General features: G+C 44.3%; 1 protein-coding gene across 2 annotated transcripts in view; it reads left to right on the top strand.

The window, feature by feature from the left end:
- The window catches only part of CSF2RB (colony stimulating factor 2 receptor subunit beta), a 30,300-nt gene extending 23,604 nt beyond the window's left edge, over positions 1-6,696 (top strand). For both annotated transcript variants that reach the window (XM_063133487.1, XM_063133486.1), the window contains 2 exons: positions 3,793-3,878; positions 5,426-6,696. In XM_063133487.1, the coding sequence (XP_062989557.1) occupies positions 3,793-3,878; positions 5,426-6,488 (1,149 nt within the window). In that variant the 3' untranslated portion in view covers positions 6,489-6,696. The remainder of the gene's footprint in view (positions 1-3,792; positions 3,879-5,425) is intronic.
- The last annotated feature ends 15,085 nt before the right edge of the window (positions 6,697-21,781 follow it).

The raw sequence follows: 21,781 nt of genomic DNA on the forward strand, positions 1-21,781 counted from the left end.
GTGGTGAATCTACACCTCATATCGCTCCTTTAGAATTTTGACTAAAAACCAGAGAGGATCCACCACCCCATTGACATCGGAGCCACCAGCCTCCACTGCTATCATCCTCTCCATCGAGGGTAGACATAGGCCAAGTTGTCTTATTTCTGATCCGTGACACTTTTGCCTGTGTTTGTTTGTGTTCATATACTCATTCGTACGTCTACCACCTTTTTTGGCCACAGTCATAGCTTTTTTAAAAATATAATACAATTTAAAGCTGAAAACCAAACAAACGAATTACTGCAGAATAAATTTACATAGAAGATATTACTTAACAGCAGAATGCTATTATTATTTTAAAATACAAACCAATTAAAAATAACACCACCACAGCGGCAAACAAAGCAACTACCCTTCAGACAAATGTGAAACTTGCAAGTTACATTTAAAAGAAAGCAACCTGAAATAAGTGACTTTGTAAGACTCTTTTAAAAATTAACAGGGTTGAGGCCTTATGCCCCTCAGTGGGCAGGGAGTTTCAGAGTTTTTGGGCCACTACTAAAAAGGTTCTGTCTTCCATGTGCACCCACTAGACTGATCTTACAGGCAGGCCTATAAACAGGGTCTCTAAGGCAGATCTTAGTGTCTGGGCAGGTTTGGACGGGTGCAGGTGGCCTTTCATGTAGCTTGATCCCAAGCCATTTGGGTTCACACATAAGTCTGATCCAGCTCATTTCTGCACTGAATTAGATTTTTTTAAAAAATTTTTTTAATATATATATCATACCCATTTTAAAATGTGTCTTCTTTCAAACTACATGTTTTAGATGTATTTTCATGTGCTTTTTGAGCTGAGAACTGACCTGCAATATTCAGAAAAACGCAAAAGCCCGCAGATGCCTAATTTCCAGTGTGCTGATGAGTCTGAGGTGCAGGTCAGATCTGCTTGTATTGGAATTCATGAAGACTGAATTCCTCAAGCATCCCTAATTGTTTGGCCAATTACAGCATTTCATTTTAGTTGTCAGGTGATCTGTTATCTCCTTGTAGCTCAGGAGGTAGTTATTGCTCTTGCTCCGAGCATGACGTAAAATGGGAACTCTCACCTTCCCAATCAGACTGCCCAACTCAACTGCAAAGGATGACAGAGCTGCTAGATCATTTAATTATATGTATTTACATATCATTTAATTACATGTATTTACATATGTATGTAAATACATATCATTTAATTACATGTATTTAATTACATATCATTTAATTACATGTATTTACATATAGAACATCTATTAGGTGGATCCACAGTTGGCTACAGAATCGGACTCAAAGAGTACTTATCAATGGAACCTTCTCAAACTGGGGAGAGGCAACGAGTGGGGTACCGCAGGGCTCAGTCCTGGGCCCAGTGCTCTTCAACATTTTTATTAATGATTTGGATGAGGAGGTGCAGGGAACGCTGATCAAATTTGCAAATGACACAAAATTGGGTGGGATAGCTAATATCCTGGAAGACAGAAACAAACTTCAAAGTGATCTTGATAGGCTGGAGTGCTGGGCTGAAAACAACAGGATGAAATTTAATAGGGATAAATGCCAAGTTCTACATTTAGGGAATAGAAACCAAATGCACAGTTACAAGATGGGGGACACTTGGCTCAGCAATACTACAAACGAGAAAGATCTTGGAATTGTTGTAGATCGCAAGCTGAATATGAGCCAACAGTGCGATATGGCTGCAAGAAAGGCCAATGCTATTTTGGGCTGCATTAATAGAAGTATAGCTTCCAAATCACGTGAGGTACTGGTTCCTCTCTATTCGGCCCTGGTTAGGCCTCATCTAGAGTATTGTGTCCAGTTCTGGGCTCCACAATTCAAGAAGGACGCAGACAAGCTGGAGCGTGTTCAGAAGAGGGCAACCAGGATGATCAGAGGTCTAGAAACAAAGCCCTATGAAGAGAGACTGAAAGAACTGGGCATGTTTAGCCTGGGGAAGAGAAGATTGAAGGGAGACATGATAGCACTCTTCAAATACTTAAAAGGTTGTCACACAGAGGAGGCCAGGATCTCTTCTCGATCCTCCCAGAGTGCAGGACACGGAATAACGGGCTCAAGTTAAAGGAAGCCAGATTCCAGCTGGACATCAGGAAAAACTTCCTGACTGTTAGAGCAGTGCGACGATGGAATCAGTTACTTAGGGAGGTTGTGGGCTCTCCCACACTAGAGGCATTCAAGAAGCAGCTGGACAAGCATCTGTCAGGGATGCTTTAGGGTGGATTCCTGCATTGAGCAGGGGGTTGGACTCGATGGCCTTGTAGGCCCCTTCCAACTCTGCTATTCTATGATTTGTTTTTTACATTGATAGCCAGGAGCTCAGGCTGGTATGCTTGATTAACCCTACTCCTTTCCCCCTCTTCCTCATGACCAGTAATGAAGGAGGTTAGGAGTTGTGGTTCAACATCTGGAGGGCCACATGTTCCACATCCCTGCTTTATCCCAGGTCCTGTGAAGGTGCATTGCCATGTAGCAATGGCTAAACAGTTCTTCTTTACCTTTTAAATATGGTAGTATTTGGCAAGAGTTCTTATCGAGAGATTAAAACATGCACACTCACACACACACAAACACTAAATCAACATTGTTAACTACCTGGTTCAATAAGGAAATGTAAGGATATATTTACATACTCAAGTTTGCATCACTTTGCTTTCCCCTGTCTACAGTGCTCTATCAAGGCCTCCATCTGCAGAGTTGCAAATACGTTTCCTCCAACAGCAAATACCAGTAGAGAGGCAGTGGAGAACTTCAGGCCCACAGGCCAAGCCAGGGCTCTTCCACCATGCCTCCATCTGGCTCCTTTCAGAAACCTCTTAAATTAGGGTGACCATATGGAAAGGAGGACAGGGCTCCTGTATCTTAACCATTGTATAGAAAAGGGAATTTCAGCAGGTGTCATTTGTTATGCACGCAGCACCTGGTGAAATTCCCTCTTCATAACAAGAGTTAAAACTGCAGGAACCCTGCCATCTTTTGTATCTGGTCACTTTAGCTGAAGAGGGCAGGGCTCCTGCAGCTTTAACTGTTGTGATGAAGAAGGAATTTCACCAGGTGCTGCATGCATACAAATGACACCTGCTGAAATTCCCTTTTCTATACAATGGTTAAAAGATACAGGAGCCCTGTCCTCCTTTCCATATGGTCACCCCAGTTTTGCATGTCACACTTCCTTGTGCCTGACCGTCCTTGTCTCTTATCTTTTCACCCCACCTCTCAGTTCTCTGCATGCTTCCACTCCACAACCCACAGGTACAAACTTGTGAAGTGACGGTATCAACCCTGCGAAATATGTGTGTGTGGTGGGGGGATTGTATTTGCCTAGGACAGTAGGTGAAAGCAAGCCCAGACTTGCATAGGTAGACATGGAACCAGGGTTCATTGTTTGTGCCCCGCCCCTCAATCCCATCCTGCTGGAGGCAAGCAGCTGCCTCTCTCTCTCTCTCTCTCTTACCAACAAGCTCATACTGATGCAAAATACAGGATTTGGATGTGTGCGTGAATTCATTTGCACACAGGTGCCAAGAAAGCACACGTGCACCCATAAGAAAGCAACAGCACAAGACTTGCTCTGAATAACTACCAGATATGAAAAGCATTTTGGGATGGACAGGGAAACACACACACACACACACACACACACACACACACACACACACACACAGGCTAGTTAAATTTGTATTGCAATTTTGTTCCACCTCTTTCCCTCCACATCCATTGGTTTAGGGATGACGGCCATCTGCCCTTGTTTCTTTTCAGAAAATACAGTTGCCAGATGGCTCAGAAGTCCACAGTAGCCACAGCTCTTTGGAGGAAGGAATCGGTTATGCCAACATATTTGAGAGGTGAGAATATAAAGGTGTGACCTACTAGCTGATCTGATCCAAGGCACTCTTGGGACACTGATAAGTTGCAGAGGTATGTCTACACTACAAATCGAGGCTGCAGTCCTATTCATACTTACCAGCCCTATTGAACTCAGTGAGCCTGACTCTGCATAGACGTGCAATGGATTGCACTGTAAACTGGCCTAATAGTTATTTCTTTCCCAAATAGAACTTGGAGGTTGTAGTTTAGTGAGAGGGCTTGAGAAATGTTAAACAGTCAGTTCTCGGCCCCCTCACCATGCTAAATTTCCCAGGATTCTTTATGGGAAACCAATTGAACTGGTATAAAACCAAGGTGGTTTTTTTTTATTTGCTACAATATAGTTTAGCTCGTTTGTGCATGGATGTTCCTATCAGTGAGGCCTCTTACATATTGCCCGAAAGGAGGACACAGAAATGCATAAACCTTATTTATGTTACTCTTTGAATAGATGCAAAGTTAGAAATAATTGGTATTATTAAGATACAAACACAGTATATCTCCCTACAGCAGGGAAGATTGTGATCAGGTGTCCTGTGTGCCTGTTCAATCTGCAATCTAGGTGTTCACTGTTGATGGGCATTGACATTTGAGAAGGAGAACTGGGAAGAATGCGTTAAGTAGCTTCTCAAAGATGACTCCCCCATCTTCAAAACAGCCCTGTTGGACTACAAGACAGCTAAACAAAAACAGTGGGAGATCCTAACGGCAGATCTCCTGTTTCATGCGTGGTTTGGAGCTAAAATTCAATATAGGGGAAGCAACAAGAGAAAGAGGTGGAGGGAGATGGAGGTGAAGGTAAATGTTGGTGGAGATCATGTGTTCAGTTAAGTTACACTTCCTTGGGCTTAGTTAAAACAAGGTATCAGTGGGCAACTTGTGGCCCTCCAAATGTTTTGGCCTAAAACGCCCGTCTGCCTTAGGGATCATGGAAGTTGCTGGCTAAAACATCTAGAGGACCACAAGTTGCAACATCCCTGCAATAAGGGATGAGGATTACAAAGTTATGCCTAGAGCTAGCAAGGAACAATATTTTGATCAAAGATTAATGGAATTGATCCAGTAATTTGAGAACAGTTTGTGAAACAGCTCACTCCCCCAACTTTGCTTTGTTGATTCTTCAGCAATGAGAATAAGTCCCATTCAATTCAATGGAGCCTCCTTCTGATTAGATATACACAGCATTGTATTTATTCCTGGCCCTATGGGAATAAAGCATCACTGAGTTTTTGAAGACATTATTTATCCCCATCCCCCCAGCCGCCTCATCAATGGATTGAATGTTTGCCACACCATGTGTAGCATCCCATAAGGTGCTACACGAACCCCTGACTTTGCCTGCCTGGGACTGCTAAAACAGAGGATAGCATTTGGCTCTCTATCGCAAGGGACAGCACCTACCATTCTAGGGTATACACTTCTGACTGGGTATCTCTCATATGTTCTCATCTCTCTCATCTCATAGTGTATTTGGAAGGATCTCCTTTTACTGACTGATGTCCTTCACTTATTTCCTCTGCTACAGTCAAATGCTGGTTAGCCATTTGGAGTCTCTTCGACCTGGATCAGAGAAAATAAAACCACACACAGTTGCCTCTCAGGATACAGAAAAAACAGAAGTTCCTTGTGCAGCTGAAGCTGGCCATTTTTTGACTCAGGCTATGGCAGGGGATCAACCAGTCCATAATGCTCATACTCAGATCTTTGATTATGATGGCCCATACATACATTGTGGACCAGAGTCGTCTCTAGCTGATGTTCAGCAGAAATTGGATGTTGCCCCTTTGGAAATGAAGGAGACATCAGTGCTTCTGCAATATGTGGGACTGCCCCATAGTTTGTTATCCCAGCAAGTGCTTGTGGGGACCAAGAAAGGGATGGCACCGTCATTCTCTATTGTCAAGGAACTTGTGCGGGAGGAGAAGCAGCAGCTACTTCCTAAAAGGCAAGAGGCATCTCAAAGCCAATTAGGAAATGGCAAATTGGAGGAAGAAGGAAACAGGCCACAAAATCTTTCCAGAACAAACAGACCTGATCAAACTGGGCCTTTGGACTATATTGACATCGAAGATCTATCCATAAGCAAAGGCAGGGGCTCATTAGTTCTGCTCCCTGTGGTGGCCTCAAAGGAAAGTGCAGCAACAGATGCTGCAGAGTTGCCTGGAACCACTGAAGATCTTTCATACCAAAAGAAACCAGAGACTATCTTCCCAGCTAAGGAACAATCATTGGCTACTCCTTCAGCACCATCCCAGAAAGCCTTTGATGACTATGTTTTGAGCCTTCCTGGTATGCTGGGGTCTGTGCCAAAGGAAGGGGTCCCTTTCTCCATGGAAGAGCCAAAGCAGGACAAGAGCTTTCTGATCTTTAAACCTGATGACAAGAGCCCAATCTTCTTATGCCAGGTGGGTGACTACTGCTTCTTCCCTGGCTCCAAGGACATCAAGGAAGCTGCTAAAAGTCCAGAGGGATCTGCAGGAGGCAAGCTGCCAGAAACTAGTCAAAAAGTCAAAGAGCCTCTGTCTGAAAGCAAGCTGCAGGCCACTCCTCAGCCCTGCCAAGATTGGAGAGTGCCTGTGCCTCAATAAATCCCCCACCTGGCCCAAGAATTTTCCGTATCCTCTTTCGTTTGCACCATGGTCACTAGCATGAGCAAAAAACCACTTTGGCTTTTGGGCTGCAGAAATGTGCTTTGCTGTGCTGAACCTCCTGGTGTGACAGGTGCAAAATATTCAAAGTGTTTGGCTCATGTTATTGCATCATTTCCACGCTGCTTCACATTTATTGGAAGACTATTGCTGCCCCACTGCAGATGCTCTCTGTAAACGCAGGCCAGTTTACATAGAAAGGTGTAAGGTCATAGCTTTCACCAACCTTGCAGAAAGCTTGGTGCCCTCTCAGATATGTTGGGTAACAACATCCAGCATGAGCAGTCAGCTGCTGCCTGGGGATGCTTGGAATAGCAGTCCAGCACATCTGGAAGGCCATCCTGGAGGGCTCTTAAACAAACCAGATCCATATTTATTATAAATATGTTTTATACTTCTCTTCATTCATATTCTCAGCACCAATTACAAAAAAGAATAAAAGAATTAAAATGTGAATACAGGAAAATAAAAGAAGCACACGGAATTATAAAGCAGTCAGCAGGATTAAATAATGCATTTTAAAAACCTCAGTAAAAATTTAAACAAAACCAAGCATTTACCTGGGAACAGACAGGCCCATTGTGAAGAGCAGGCACAGAGGTTGGGGAAATTACAATAAGAAAATATATAGCTAAACAAATGATGAAGCTAAACATTCAGGGCTGTTCACCTTCTGAATGTGAGGACTCATACGGCTCCCTGAATTTTCAAGCATGGAAACCCATCAAATATAAAAAAGAATGCTTCTCTCTCTCTCTCTCTCTCTCTCTCTCTCTCTCTCTCTCTCTCTCTCTCTCTCTCTCTCTCTCTCTCTTCGGATTGCTGTTGCTCCTAGAAAGAAAACAAGGGCCTCTTTGGGAAAATCTGTTCACTTATAATTCAGGCCTCTCTGTTTTGTTTCACTTTTCTGGAGAAAATGATTTTGGGTTGCAGCCATACTTCAAGAGCAGACCCATTGAAATCAATGGGTCTACTCTAAATATGACTAAATATGGATCCCAACCATTGTCTTTTATATAAGGGCTCTAATTTTCCTTACAGTATTTATCAATCTAAATATGTTCTCTGACTGTCTTTTCCCATCACTTCATGACACTTTTTGCAATATTCTATGCATTTTCTTAAAGTTCCAAATAAATTTAATCTCTAAGTTTAGTGCAATATGTTAGGGTTGTGTTTTTTTAAAAAAAGAGAATTATGTTTCAAACCTGATTGGAATAGGAAAACAAGGGCAAAATCTAGTCAGAGTTAAACATGATATCCACTTACCTGGGAGTAAGCTCCATTGAACTCTATAGGACTTTCTTCTGAGTAGACATGTATAGGATTGTGCTCTAAAAGTGCCTAAATTTGGCTGGATAATTTCTTAAGCCCAGGAATATTATGAAGTATCTGAGGGGGTTTTGAGGGAAGCAACGTATTTCCATTATTGAATCCTAGAACAAATCGACATTAGAATTGCCAGACCATCAGTCTAGGGGCTCCTTCACATCAAGCTTTACGTAGTGTGATCAAGATTGGTTATTCATTAAAGTTGACAGGTCCTTTTCATGACAATGTCATCCTTCAGTGCTTCTCCTGATGTTTTTTTAGATTTATTCCTCCATGATTTAACTTGCCAAAAATGGAGTAATACATATACACTGCCATCAAACGGTCCGGAAGCTTCAGCTGGTACAAAACAGGGCAGCACGCTTACTAACAGGGACTGGCTGACGAGACCACATTACGCCAGTCCTTTTCCAGCTTCATTGGCTACCAGTCCAGGTCCGGGCCCGATTCAAAGTGCTGGTATTAACATTTAAAGCCCTAAACGGCTTGGGGCCAGGTTATCTGAAGGAACGCCTCCTCCCATATGTACCTGCCCGGACCCTAAGGTCATCTTCAGGGGTCCTTCTCCGTAAGCCCCTGCCAAAGGAAGTGAGGCAGGTGGCTACCAGGAGGAGGGCCTTCTCTGCTGTGGCACCCCAGCTGTGGAATGAGCTCCCTAAGGAGGTTCACTTGGCACCTACATTATATGCTTTTAGACGCCAGGTGAAGACCTTTTTATTCTCCCAACATTTTAACAATCTATAAATACATTTTAACATGGTGTTTTAAATTTGTAATTTTGCATTGCTGCTGTTTTTATCTGGTTGAGCTTTTTTATTGTATTTTATATTATGGTTTTATACTGTTCTTTTATATTATGAATGGTTTTTAATTTTTGTGAACCGGCCAGAGAGCTCTGGCTATTGGGCGGTATAGAAATGTAATAAATAAATAAATAAATAAATAAATAAAAGAGCTGGTATCTTTCTGGAATGGCACAATATGGCACAATGTTACTGCAATGTTGCAGTTATGGAAACAGCCAAACAAAAGGGGGTGAAGGGGAGGTATGTGTAATCCTGGAAAAACCTGCAAGAAGGAAGCCCAGTAAAGGTGCAGGATTTTTATTTTAATGTAGAGAAGCCCTCAGTCTGAAACAGTTTTTCATATGCAACTGTTGTGGCTGATTCTGAGAGAGAAGGGAGAGGAAAGAGATTCTTGTACAACTCTATAAAATGGGACTATTGGAAAGCACTTTACATGGAGCTGTGTTTGAGATTGGCCTGAAATCTGCAGCTAGTGCAAAATGTTGTGCCTATGCTGATGAGTGTGACAGCCTACTGGGGATATATTAGAATCATAGAATAGCAGAGTTGGAAGGGGCCTACAAGGCCATGGAGTCCAATCCCCTGCTCAATACAGGAATCCACCCTAAAGCATCCCCGACAGATGCTTGTCCAGCTGCCTCTTGAAGGCCTCTAGTGTGGGAGAGCCCACAGCCTCCCTAGGAAACTGATTCCATTGTCGTACTGCTCTAACAGGAAGTCTTTCCTGATGTCCAGCTGGAATCTGGCTTCCTTTAACTTGAGCCCATTATTCCGTGTCCTGCACTCTAGGAGGATCGAGAAGATCCTGGCCCTCCTCTGTGTGACAACCTTTTAAGTATTTGAAGAGTGCTATCATGTCTCCCTTCAATCTTCTCTTCCGAAGATTAGAGCCGAAGATTAGGGCCGAATAGAGAGGAACCAGTATGGTTGATACACCTGATCTGAGTTACGCTGATCTGAGTTCTAGGTTTACTGATCTGATCTAGGTGTACTAGATTTGAGTTACTCAGATCTAGTACACCTGATCTGAGTTACGCTGGCTGCCCATTCACTAGTGAGTCAAGTCCTACATAGCTTAGGACCTGGAAACACAATGAAGTGTTTGCTTCCTTCAGTACCTACCTGGATATTGTTGTTGCTGTTATATTTGCATTAAGATCAAGTGGGGATCCCTTATTGACCATGCTTCATTTTTCTGGGGTTCTATACGCAGCAACCCAAAAGAGGGAGTTCTCGATATAGGTACCCAACTGTGGAATCCCCCACCTCCATCTTATAAACAGTCAGCACAAAATTTGATAAGTTTTCAGCACCAACTTAAGACCTGTTTGTTCATCCAGACTTTCAAGTGAATCTATGTTGCTGCCTCTCTTGTAAACGTAGTTATCTGTTCTTCTGTTTTACTGTTTGTTTGGTCTAAATTTGAACGATTTTAGTTTGTTTTATTGTTTTTTGTACCCCTCTCTGGAATTATTTTTATAATGAAAAACAGGTAATAAATTTTATAAGTAAAATACATAAGCTAGGATTGCAGCCTGTACAGAAAATCCAGTAATGGCTTTCAACAGTGGTCTGACTCTGTCCCAAAAGACTGGGCAGTAAGTCTTTGAAATTCTTTGTACCCTAAACATTTACTCCCATCAATAAAGGCTTCTTAACAACAACAACAACAATGTAATGATTATCTCATGTTTGTTTATATCATTGGATTGCAACCAGAGTCTACAAAAATAAGGAATTTCAGCCTGAGCAATTCTAGTTTGAAATGAGTTGGGGGAGAAGAACAGACCTACAAATTGGAATAACCAGGGTTGGCAGTGCTTGCTGGCAAGCAACCCTCTCTCTTGGTAAAGGAACTTTTGAAACCTGCTTCTCCACTCTGTGCTTTATCCTCTTTTTTGGCAGGAACTCATTAACAGGAGGCAGGGTATTAAAAGCTATCTTTCAGTCTTGTCACATGGAAACCTGCTGTTCACCCTCCTCTAACCCTGGCCCAGACAATGGTGGTGGTGTGTAGGGAGGAAGCAGAGACACTGTTACGTATTTATTCAATGTCTCTCTGCCTGGGAAGAGAGTAACAATATTGTAATAATATTGAGAACTTAGCAACAACTCATTGAGGAAGGGATGGAGGCCCCTCTGAGGGTGTTATGCCCAATGGCCCTCCAAAATCTGCATGGAAATCTGGCCTCTTTCCACAGTCATTTCTTGATTGGTCCAACAATAAACTATGGAATTAACTACCCCAAGATGTAGAGATAGCCACCAGCTTGGATGACTTTAAAAGGGGGTTACATAAATTCCTGGAGAAGGCTATCAAGGGCTACTAGTTCTGATGGCTATGTACTACCTCCAATATCAGAGGCAGAAAGTCCATATGCACCAGTTGCTGGGGAACATGGGTGGGAGGGTGCTGTTGCACCCATGACTTGCTTGTGGGTCCCTGGTCAATAGGTGGTTGAACACTGTGTGAACAGAATACTGGACTAGATTGACCCTTGATCTGATCCAGCAGGGCTCTTCTTATGAAACCCAGTATTGTGGGTTGTGAAAAGTTTTTCAAACTGCATTCCAGAGAAATCCTTTTGATCAGGCATTATACACCGAGAAGACCTGCAATGGTATACTGCTGCTCATAAGACGTCTTCTGCACTGTGAAAGTACATAGGACTATTTTGAATATCCTAGGGTATACTCTTTAATCATCCTGGGCAATAGATGAGGGTGGTCCAAATATCTCAACATTGACCCCAGCTTAATACTGAGCCAAAAACATGCCCCAAATTCTGGGCAATGCATAGAGATTCTGTGGGAGACACAAAAGTGATGTGCAGATAGATCCATGTAAGAAAAATCCCACCTCTACAGAAAGTTTAGTGACTAAAGGAACACCATTGGCTTAGGACATTTTCTGTGTGGAATAGTGGTGCTTCCATATGAAAGGCTCTTAGAGCTACTGACCAAAAGGGCATTTAGCAACTATTCTGCCTTTTCCTTCTTACATTTCTTTTCATGGAAGGAGAAAAGACAGAAGTAGTCAGTGGAGGCTGGTGGCTTCATTGTCAGTGGGTTGTGAATCCACTCTTGGTTTCAGCCGGAACTCTAAAGGAGCTAGTCAAGGTGCTGAACTCAACCCCCGTAATAGCAGGTTCAACAGATTGGACAGGTCCTTTGGAGTTCTGAGTGGTTCTGAAACCCAGAGAGTATTCTCAGCCCACTGACATCAGAGCCACCAGCCTCCATTGCAAGCAGTGGTGCGAAAATAAATACAGGATGTGTGGACCTCTTGTAAATTGATGTGTGGACCCCTTGTAAAGCTCTGTGAATGAGGCAGGTTGATTGCATAATAAATGCCTCATCCGGAAGAACTCCTGAGAACTTTTTTGTGTTTATTGTGTCGCCTTTTACCTCTTTTTCTCTGCTTTTCCTACCCCCATATTCTGCCAAGGATGTAGAAAGAGGTTCTATACCCCAGAGCCAAATCCAATTTTGGAGAAGCTCTTAAGGGTCACATTCGGGGAGGAAGGGGAGGAAGGGGAGGGGCAAAAGGGGTGGGGAGGGGCAAATGCGCGCACAAACAAAAACACAACCCTGCATATTTTAGCTTGAAGCACTTACACAGGGCCGGTGCCAGACTATTTTGCGCCCTAGGCAAAGCGAGCTCTGGGCGCGGGCAGGGAGGGGGGCTACCTCATGGTGGTGTGTGTGAGATGGTGTCACTTGTGCTGTCCCAAAGCTTATTGGGGTGCAGCCCCGCCCCTTATTTTAAGGGGCAGCCCGCGGGCGCCACTTCTTCCATCCCTCCCCAAGGTCTGCCTCCCCCACCCAGCTCTGGAAGGGCCGCCCGTCCGAGCCTCCTTTGGGGCACAGCAGCAAGGCCAGGCACATCGCTTCTGCCCCCGACCATGTGGCTGCTCCTGCACCTCTGTGTGGCCTGCAAGGAGGGGCTGCGAACGAGCTCTGGCTGGCTGGGCGGGATGGTCTCTGCCCCGCAGTCTCTGCTGGGTCTCCAGCGGCTGCAGCCTCCAAAGGGAAGGCAGCGCACTGGGGCTGCTGCTGCTCTGCAGGGGTTGCCTGTCTCTGCGTCCTCCTTGCTCGCCTCCCCGGCCCACACCGCTTCTCTTCTGTCTCCTCTGCATCGTCTCCGAGGGTTTTGCAACAAGCAACACCCCCCCACCCACACGGACAGCAGAAATGAGCGGCACCTCTCCGGGGCCTCTGACGGCAGCTGCAGGAAAAGGCTGGCCATGTGGGTGCGCAGGCAAGCCAAGCCCCCCCCCCCCACAAAAACCTCCAACCCCAGGAGTGGGGATAGTCTGCGCCCCTCTGACATCTGCGCCCTAGGCGGCTGCCTAGTTGGCCTTAATGGTAGCTCTGGCCCTGCACTTACAGCCAGTAACTAAGTCTTAGGAGAAGCATTTTAACCACTTAGAATGGAGGGGGTGGGAGGAGGAAACTGTGCAAATGTCCAGAAACCAGCAACAATTGGTGGTCAGGAGAACGGGGACATGGCTATTTGGGGAACTCCGAAGCACCAGAATGGGATTCCCAGCCTGGGGTTCAATACCTGTGATCTACGCACAGTATGGAATTCCATTTCCTCCAGTTAGCATTTCTGCAAGGTTCTGTTTTTATCTCTAAGGGCACAATCCTCTGCAGGTTTATACAGAAAAACTCCTACAACTCCTAGCATGCTGGGAATTGTAGGACCTTTTTTTCTGTCTAAACCTGCAGAGGATTGCATCCTAATTTACAGCTGCCAGTCGTTGAATGAGGGCCCATAATAAGCTGTATCTTCCATGGCCATTTGTAATTAGCAGGTGAACCTAGTTAACTCCCTGGCTTGAAAAGCTTCACCTGCTGATTTCTTCAGGTCAAACGGCTGTTAAAGGCTCCAGAGCAGGGCAGACTGTTTCTTTCCTTTCTTTTTCTGGCCCGTTGAACAAGACTATATTTGCTGCTTTATCTACAAGTATAATGAGCACCCAAAACTAGAGGCTGCACGGAGGTTTATTCCGCTGCTAGGGAGAGGCAGATATCTTTCACGGAGGGCTCCTGTGCCTCTTTTATGCCATTTTAGGATTTGCCGCCTTTGTTCTTCTCCCCATATTTTTGCTCCAAAGCTTTTTGCAGGTTAAGGTTTAGGGCATTTTTCTGGAACCATCTCCCTGTTGAGAAGCAAAATAAAGTAACATATCCACACAGTTTGTACGTACATCCTTTAGAGGGCATCAGGATTAAAGGGCTGTCTTGGGGAGAGACTGGAAAAAGGCCAGGAAAGACAAGGGGTCACGAAGGCATGAAAAGCCAAGGGTTTGTGTGCAGTGGAAATACCGAAGGGCCAGGTTGCATATGTGGACACTTAGTGATGTTGCTGACAGTAGTAAGAACAAGAATGCAAACATTTCCCTTAAAGATGTGCCCAGGCGTGTGATTCAAGCTTTGCAAGCTGTGAACTGGGCAAAATCCAAATATTTAGATTATAATAATGCTGAGTATTTATATATAGCTCTCTTTCCTGAGTGCTCCATTAGTATTATCTTTGTAATCCTTACAATAACCCTGTAAAATAGGGTGGCATTATTATTATTATTATTATTATTATTATTATTATTATTATTCCCCATATTACAGATTTGATGGAAGGTAGCTGAGTCATAGAGGTCTTCCCTCTGACCTCCTCCTGGCTTTCCCTTTCTGCTCTTAAAATTTAGGGCTCCTTACCTAGGTCATCAGTTTTCCTTCCATGCCAATGTTTGGGGTCCCGGACTGCCCTTTTTATCACATCTGGGGTATAGGAATCCTTCATGAGACTTCTGTTCTCTAATGGTCCTCCTGCAAGAGATAACATTTCGGGAAATCCTCAGTCACTTGTGCTATCGCCACCCAAATGTTGGATCATGGTACATATGGCCTGAAACAAGGAAGGGTTCGACAGAAGAAAATAAAGCAGCCTTTCCCAACCTGTATTGGACTCCAACTCCCAGAATTCCCAGGCAGCCTGGCCATTGGCAAGCCTGATCCTTTTCCATTGGCCAGGCTGGGCATTCAGGGAGTTACAGTCCAACACATCTGGAAGGCCCCAGGTTGAGGGAGGCTGAGATAAAGGCTACTTGTGTGACCTGGGTGTTTCAAACAGTGATGCATGCACCTCAGAAATTCTTGTAACTCCCTCAAACTCAATGCTGGCTTCAAATCCTTTATCGCAAAGGATTCATTTCGCAATTCTGATGTGGTACCCCACCACAAATTATTAGACTATGATGCAATGTTTTTCATGGCATGGAGTTAGGCTATCACATGTGAAAAGTTAAGGTTAAGGGTACATGGAAAAGAGTCATTTCAAATGTGCCAACTCTGGTAGCAGGTCATGGCGACAATAGAAAGTGATTAATGGGCAAGTGTCTGCAAGGAACACCTGCCACCAAGAAAGCTTCAAGGCACAGGAAGGCACTGGTTAAAGATCTGCCAAAAGAATGCAACCAATTGTTCGGGGGTTTCCTCAGCTCAAAGCTGGTTGGGTTGGGGCTGAGTTGACATTTTTGTGAAGGAAAAAAATGTTGCCAATCCAAAACATCTGGAGGACACCAGGTTGGGGACAGCTCCCTGAGACTGTTCCCCCACCACCATCAGCACTAGAAGTTGTTGACTTTACAGGCATTATGTGATACATGTGTATACTTCTAGTCTCTGCTCTGATTGCACCAGTTAGCTGTAAATAAACAGACCATTCCAAAGACACAAGACTCTGTTGCTCTTCTCTGCCAAGGGGATGTAATGCAATATTTTTTTCACCCTGCTGGAAAGCCAAGCATAAAAAGTGGCATCACTTTTTGGGACACCAGTAGACCCACAACACCGAAACCAGTTAAAGCCATAACTGGAGCCATCGTAGGACATGTGTGGAGACTAAAGAGAGTTCCTCACCTTGGAAAACATTGGACCTCAGGTTGTAACCTAGCTCATAATAATCCGCATATGGTGAAGTTGTCATAGGATTCTCTAGTGGCTTGAATGTCCAGTCGCTGAGTCGTTTCTGTCCTTGAATCAGCCCAGCCTCACAGAGAGCACGGCGTGCCTGCAAAACAGCAATATGATTGAGTCAAAATACACCAGAGGTTCCAAAGGGCTTGGGCCAGCAAGCTGTGTTTGAGCACACTCAAAGCACTAAGGAAACTTTCCCCAGGTGCCCTCCAGATGTTTTGGACTACAACTCCCAACATTCTTGATCAGTGGCTAGGGCTGATAGGAGTTGGTCCAAAACATCTGGAGGGTAGTATATTGGGGAAGGCTACACTAGTGGTCCTTTCCACACTCTGAATTGGTAATCTCATCATCAGGTATAAATTTGGCTAGAACCAGTGTTGCCATCCAGTCGTAATGTTTATGAAAAGTTCATAAATGGGATTTCTGTCCATGGTAAGTGGGAAATTAATCAGCAACAGCAATTCCCTGGCATTGTGTTGGTTTACACTCCTTAAAATCAGTCTCAGTGAACAACTGCCATTTTTACTTAAATGTGACGAATCACAGATGATGTGTTTGCCACTCCTGCCTTCCCCAACCAGGTGTTCCCCAGATATTTTGGACTACAATTCCTATCAATGGTAAGGGAACTTATCATCCCTTACCATTGGCCATTATCAGAGTTGTTGTCCAAAACATCTGGTGGGTACCAGTTTGAAGAAGAGTGGATTACTTTATAAGATATCAGTTGCATAGAGAGCAATCTTATGGTCCCTGGAAAATCATCCCGGGGACCATAGGATTTCTCGGAATACCCCTCTGATGTCAAAGACCTCAGAAGGAGGAGTTGGAGATCTGAGCCCAAATCCTGACCCCTCACAGCCAGTGCGGAGAAAACTGTGCCAGCTGCCTCTCTGAGGACAGAAAAGTCAACTTGGAGCCTCAGAAAAAGGAGCATTCCAGTGGGTGGGGAGGCCAAGATACAAGTTATCCTGAGCCTCCTCCAGCCTCCTCCCTTACCGCTCCAAAATGCCCTCACCAGCTGGGCTGATAAGCCCATCTAGTGAAAATAAAGGCAATTGGAGGATGGTGAGGCAGAGATTGCCTCCGCTGCTCCTCGTGCTCTGATGGCATCTGCCCTTGGTTAACAATGAAAATAATGCCTAGTAATGTGGATACATGCACTTCCTGCTACTTAGTGTTGCTTATTTAATCCCATGTGTGAGGTACCAAATCATTTTTCACCCCAGGGTGTGTTCTGTGTTACTGAGTTGTTCTTACTGACAACCCCCTTGAAAGATAAGATAATGATTTTCATTACCTGCTCCTCAGAGATCAGCTTCTCCACCACAGATGTGCCATACTTGGCCTTGATATTGCTGGGTATGAGGCTGTTTTTCTTCTCCTGCAAGGGCTTCCCTTCTGCTTTCACATCCTGGCCACCGGACGCCAATGATTCTTTGGCACTTGAAACATTCTCGGCTTCTTTTGCATCTTCACGGCTGCCCTTTATAGTCTTCCGGGGAGATCCAAGCAATCGGGTCCCTAGAGGTCGATATTGCCTGCCCATTAATTCATCTGAAATGGTATAGCCATCTTCTATGTCCTCTGGGCTAGCATTGGAAGACTGCCAGGAACTTGCAGGCCTCCCCTTTGGGTAATTGCCTAGTCCCTTGGCGGTGGTGCTATCCAGGCTATCCTTCCTCCCCACAGATATTTTGGGTGATCCGCTGTGAATGCAGAGGGCAGAGGGAGTTCTGGGCCTGAGGCTCTGTTTATTGTTGTTTCTGGTTTGGAAAAGCTGCGTGGGAGGGAATGCATGAGGCATGACTGGGGGCCTGCCCATTGCTGTTCTGTTCTCTGCTGGGCTGTTGTTCTTCCGGGAGACCCTGCTAGAGGTCCTTGAGGGGGCTCTTTTGTTTTTCGGTTGTACCCCAGCCACGGTGTATGTGACTTGCTCCTTGTTTCCATATCCAGGCATTTCTGGAAGGCAGAAAGTAAAGAGTAACAAGTGGGACCTGCGACGAAAAGTTGCAAGGGCTCACCATGGGCTGAAGCAGTAGAGCCTGCTGGCTCCGATTCCAGTGGTGCTGTGACTCCATTCTGGCTTTCAGTCTGAACCAGCCAGATATGTTTCAGCATCTTGGGTAGCTCCTTTGGCGTTCTGGCTGGTTTTGACTGAAACACGGAATGGATTCACAGCCCCACCAAAATTGGAGCCACCAGTCTCCACTGACAGTTACTTGTGGGTGTGGAGGGGAAGAGAGGAATGTTGAATGTGTGCCTTGCAACTGAAGTAATACTCATGGCTATCTGAAGGGCCAGGCCCAATAAGATCAAGATACAAACAAACTAACTAACTAGAGTAGCAGATAAAGGGGAAAAGCTACAACACAGAAATCTGCTTGCGAAATAACAGATTCCCAAGAATCAGCGTGGCTGGGATCCATTGTGGATTTCTGCAGCATCCCTAGTAGACAGTGCCATCAATCAGATAATGGCCCTGTTCAGAAGACACCTTAAACCACAGCTTTAACCACAGTGGATTTTTGCCTTATTCACTGTGGTTAAATCCGTGGTTTAAGGTATCTTCTGAACAGGGCCACTGTATTCCTGTAGCAATGTATACTTAATTGGCATTCACAGAAACACACATTATTAATAAACTTTTTCTGTATGCATGTGCATGTATTAGAATTCATTAGGGTGACAGAATCCAAGGCCACAATGGACCCTAAGCTAGAGACCTGAAGGATCCTGGCAGGGATTTGTCCTAAACCTCACCATTCAGCTCTGGCTAAAAGAAGGAACTGCAGGGAGACCAGCCACACTAGCAAGGATGGTTCTTTACTCTGATAGGTCAGAGTGGGTCAGGTGGTACTATTTCACTGCTACAAAAAGTCAGCCTTCTTGGTTGGCTTGAGCAACTAAGAGATTCTACTTGTATTGCCTCTTAATGTCTAGGACTGTCTTTGCCCTCAATTTGACAGGAGCTGGAACTGACATCAGCAAATAAGAGGATGCAGGCCAAGACCTTACAACCTGTGGGGACCTACACCAGCCCTCATAAAGTAGGAGAAGGATAGAAGATCCCCCCCCCTCCATTATATCTCCTACCTGGTAATAGGGATGGGGGAGAAATTAGTTCACTACACGTTTTAATGTGAATTTATCTCATTTGAACTTCCTGAATCAATTCATGTACACCCAGTTATACTTTATATTTATACATTTCTAAACCTTGCCATGGAGTTCTACAGTCAAAAAATGTCTAATATATTAGGGAAAGTGTGCATTAAATTGTGCATATTAGTGAATATGACATACACATCTCATTCTGTTAGGGAAAATTGCTTGGAAAATTGCATATATATGGGGGGAATATAATAAAATACATCTGTGAGGAGTAATGAGCACAAAAATCTATGATTTTCACACTTCTTTAAAAAGAAAAGAAAAGCACACACCACAGACTGATGTAGAAAAAGGACAAAATGAATTTAAGGCTGGGTAAATAAGAAAATGAGCAAAACTGAAATGGACAGATTCATTGATCCTTACCTGATGGACAATCGGCCATTCTGGTTTCATGGTACATGGCGGCAGGAATTGAGAAGGCCGTGTCCATGGGCACCTGTTATAAAGAAAAATAAAGTCTGGGTTATCTCAATTGCAATCAGACTGTAATATAACTCCAATACAGTCGGGGTTCTGAGAGTGAAAGTTGTTCTGAGGATAAAACAGGAAAGGGGGGCTCATATGCTCCAGGATGTAAAGGCAGGAAATTAATGTAACAAATGTAATCAGTATTAGCTTGTGAAACTTTTCATAGCTTGAAGATAAACATTAACATCCATCAATTGCTACAGACCATGTAGGTCTTAAAAATACAACTACAGGGCTAGCAGAAATGTTGGCAATATCAGCCCAAGTCCCTGAACAAATTGTGCTCCCTCCTCTACTTCACAACCAAAAACTTATCTGCAAATGATTTCTGCCACGGATGTATTTTTTTTAAAAAAAAATCTGTCCGGTTCCTTTTCATTCTTTCCCCTCTATTATTAACCTCCAGATTTCATGAAGGAGGAATTAGGAGTTAGAGACTAAATCAACCCTGAAACCAATGGACAACAAACAGAGGACACCTTCAAATAGACATCCCTCCTCTGACAGCCCAAACAGAGGACTGTCCACTGTAAAAGAGGACACATTTTACTCAATATTAATCCTACATAAAGTAAACCCATTAAAAAGACTTAAGTATAGGTTAGAGTACATCAGCCTTCCCCCACTTCAATGGGTCTACTCTATGTAGGACTAACATTGGACACTACCACATGGCCACCCTATTCACCACATACCTTGTATTCATCTCCCATGACAATCCTTTGCATCTTTGTCAACAACCTGTGTCGTTATTTAGACCAAGAAGTCCTTTTTGTTCACATATTCTCTCATCCTCTCTCTCTCTGCATCCTGGTAAAAGCCAAGGTCTCTAATGGCATATACAGAACCTGCATACAGTTGAGGCTGGTGTCTCTGATTTTGGTGGGACTGCAAATCCATTCTGGGTTTCAATCAGAACCAGCCAGAACTCTGAAGAAAATATCCATGATGCTGAATCCTATCCCCAACATCGGAGCCACCAGCCTCCACTGCCTGCCTGACTACAGTTGCGTGAGTGTAGACTCTGTACAGATCTTCGAATGACTTCGTGGGCTTTAAAAGGGCACAGCCTTGATTTCTCCTCCCCTTCCCTCCATGCAGCCAACAAATATGCAGCAAAAACTAAAAGGGGCTACAGTCCATGTGCCATGGTCATTACAATGTGGGGGAGGGGGCAGGTAAGAAGGGAGGGAAATTCCATGTGCACAAGAAACTAGTTTTTGTTTTGTTTAAATTCCTCCCAATGAATTTCAACCTGTGTTCTTCCCCAGGTATACCCCTGAACAACACTGTTTGAAAATGTATATCAGCAAACAGTTACAACTTCTTATATCATTGGACTAGGACTGGGGAAATGCACGTTCAAATCCACTCACAGTTCATCTTCCCTCCCCAAGCATGTTAGCAGCGAGAAGAGCGAGAAGATAGAGCACGCATCCTTGGTCAGCCTTGTGCTTTCTCTCTCTGGGCAGTTGTACATGTGGGGTCCAGAGGAGGAGCGCAAGTGAATGGCCATGGAGACAGAAGTGAGGAGTAGGTGGACTTGCTCAGGTAGGGACCCACTGAGGGCACCTTGCTCAAGGGGCCCCTAAAACCTGAAGCTGGCACTGCAAAGAGCAAAACTTTGGCTCACCCCACCCCAGACTTTTTTTTTTTTTTTTTAATGCTGGACAGCTTAGTTGAACAGTCAGCTTTTTGCATTGGGCTCTGCTCCCCACCCCCAGCAAAAACTGTTGGGTTCCACCTTTGCTTCCACACTAGGCTCTTCCCCCAAGCTTGCCCAAATTCCAGAATTTGGGTTTCAAACCCATTCCTGATCGTTCTCGCCACCACAAACCCAGGCTGTGGACTATGTACTTCAGGTAGAAAAAGGAGACTCGGAGAGAGGTGCAGGGAGAATTGGTGGGTGGGGGAAGACTTGCAAATGCCCCCTCCCCAGCTCCTCACATTCATGGCATCTCAGAAATCATGGTATTGGGAACCTGTGTTTGTTGGGGGTAATGGGAAGTTGCTCCCTAAGTACCTTTCCTCAAAATGGTTATATGTGCAGCTCTTCTGATTTCTTAGAACATTTTTGAAAATGTGAGTGAGATGGCTTTACATCTCCAAAGTGAAATACCCCGCTCCCCTCCCAATCCAATTCATTGTTTTCAAATCAAATGAATTTCACTCAACCTCATTACCATTTATTGCTTACAAATGTACCTTATGTAGCCACTGTACAAAAATAGGAAGCATGGAGGTCCCTGCCTGCCGGCTTACACTCTAAAAAGCATGTCACAGGAGGAGAGGGGAGTTGAAAGGAAAGAAGTTAGCCAAAGCAAAGGAAGGAAGGGAGAGAAAGAGAATGGAGAAGCACAATCATTAACCGAGGAATAGAAACAGGAATCAAATAAAACAGGATAAGTGGGACACAAGAGGGAAAAGCTTCATTTTAAGAAACAATTTCTTAAGAGTGAGACA

The sequence above is a fragment of the Elgaria multicarinata genome, chromosome 9 (genome assembly GCF_023053635.1).
Source record: "Elgaria multicarinata webbii isolate HBS135686 ecotype San Diego chromosome 9, rElgMul1.1.pri, whole genome shotgun sequence".
Taxonomy (NCBI): Eukaryota; Metazoa; Chordata; class Lepidosauria; order Squamata; family Anguidae; genus Elgaria; species Elgaria multicarinata.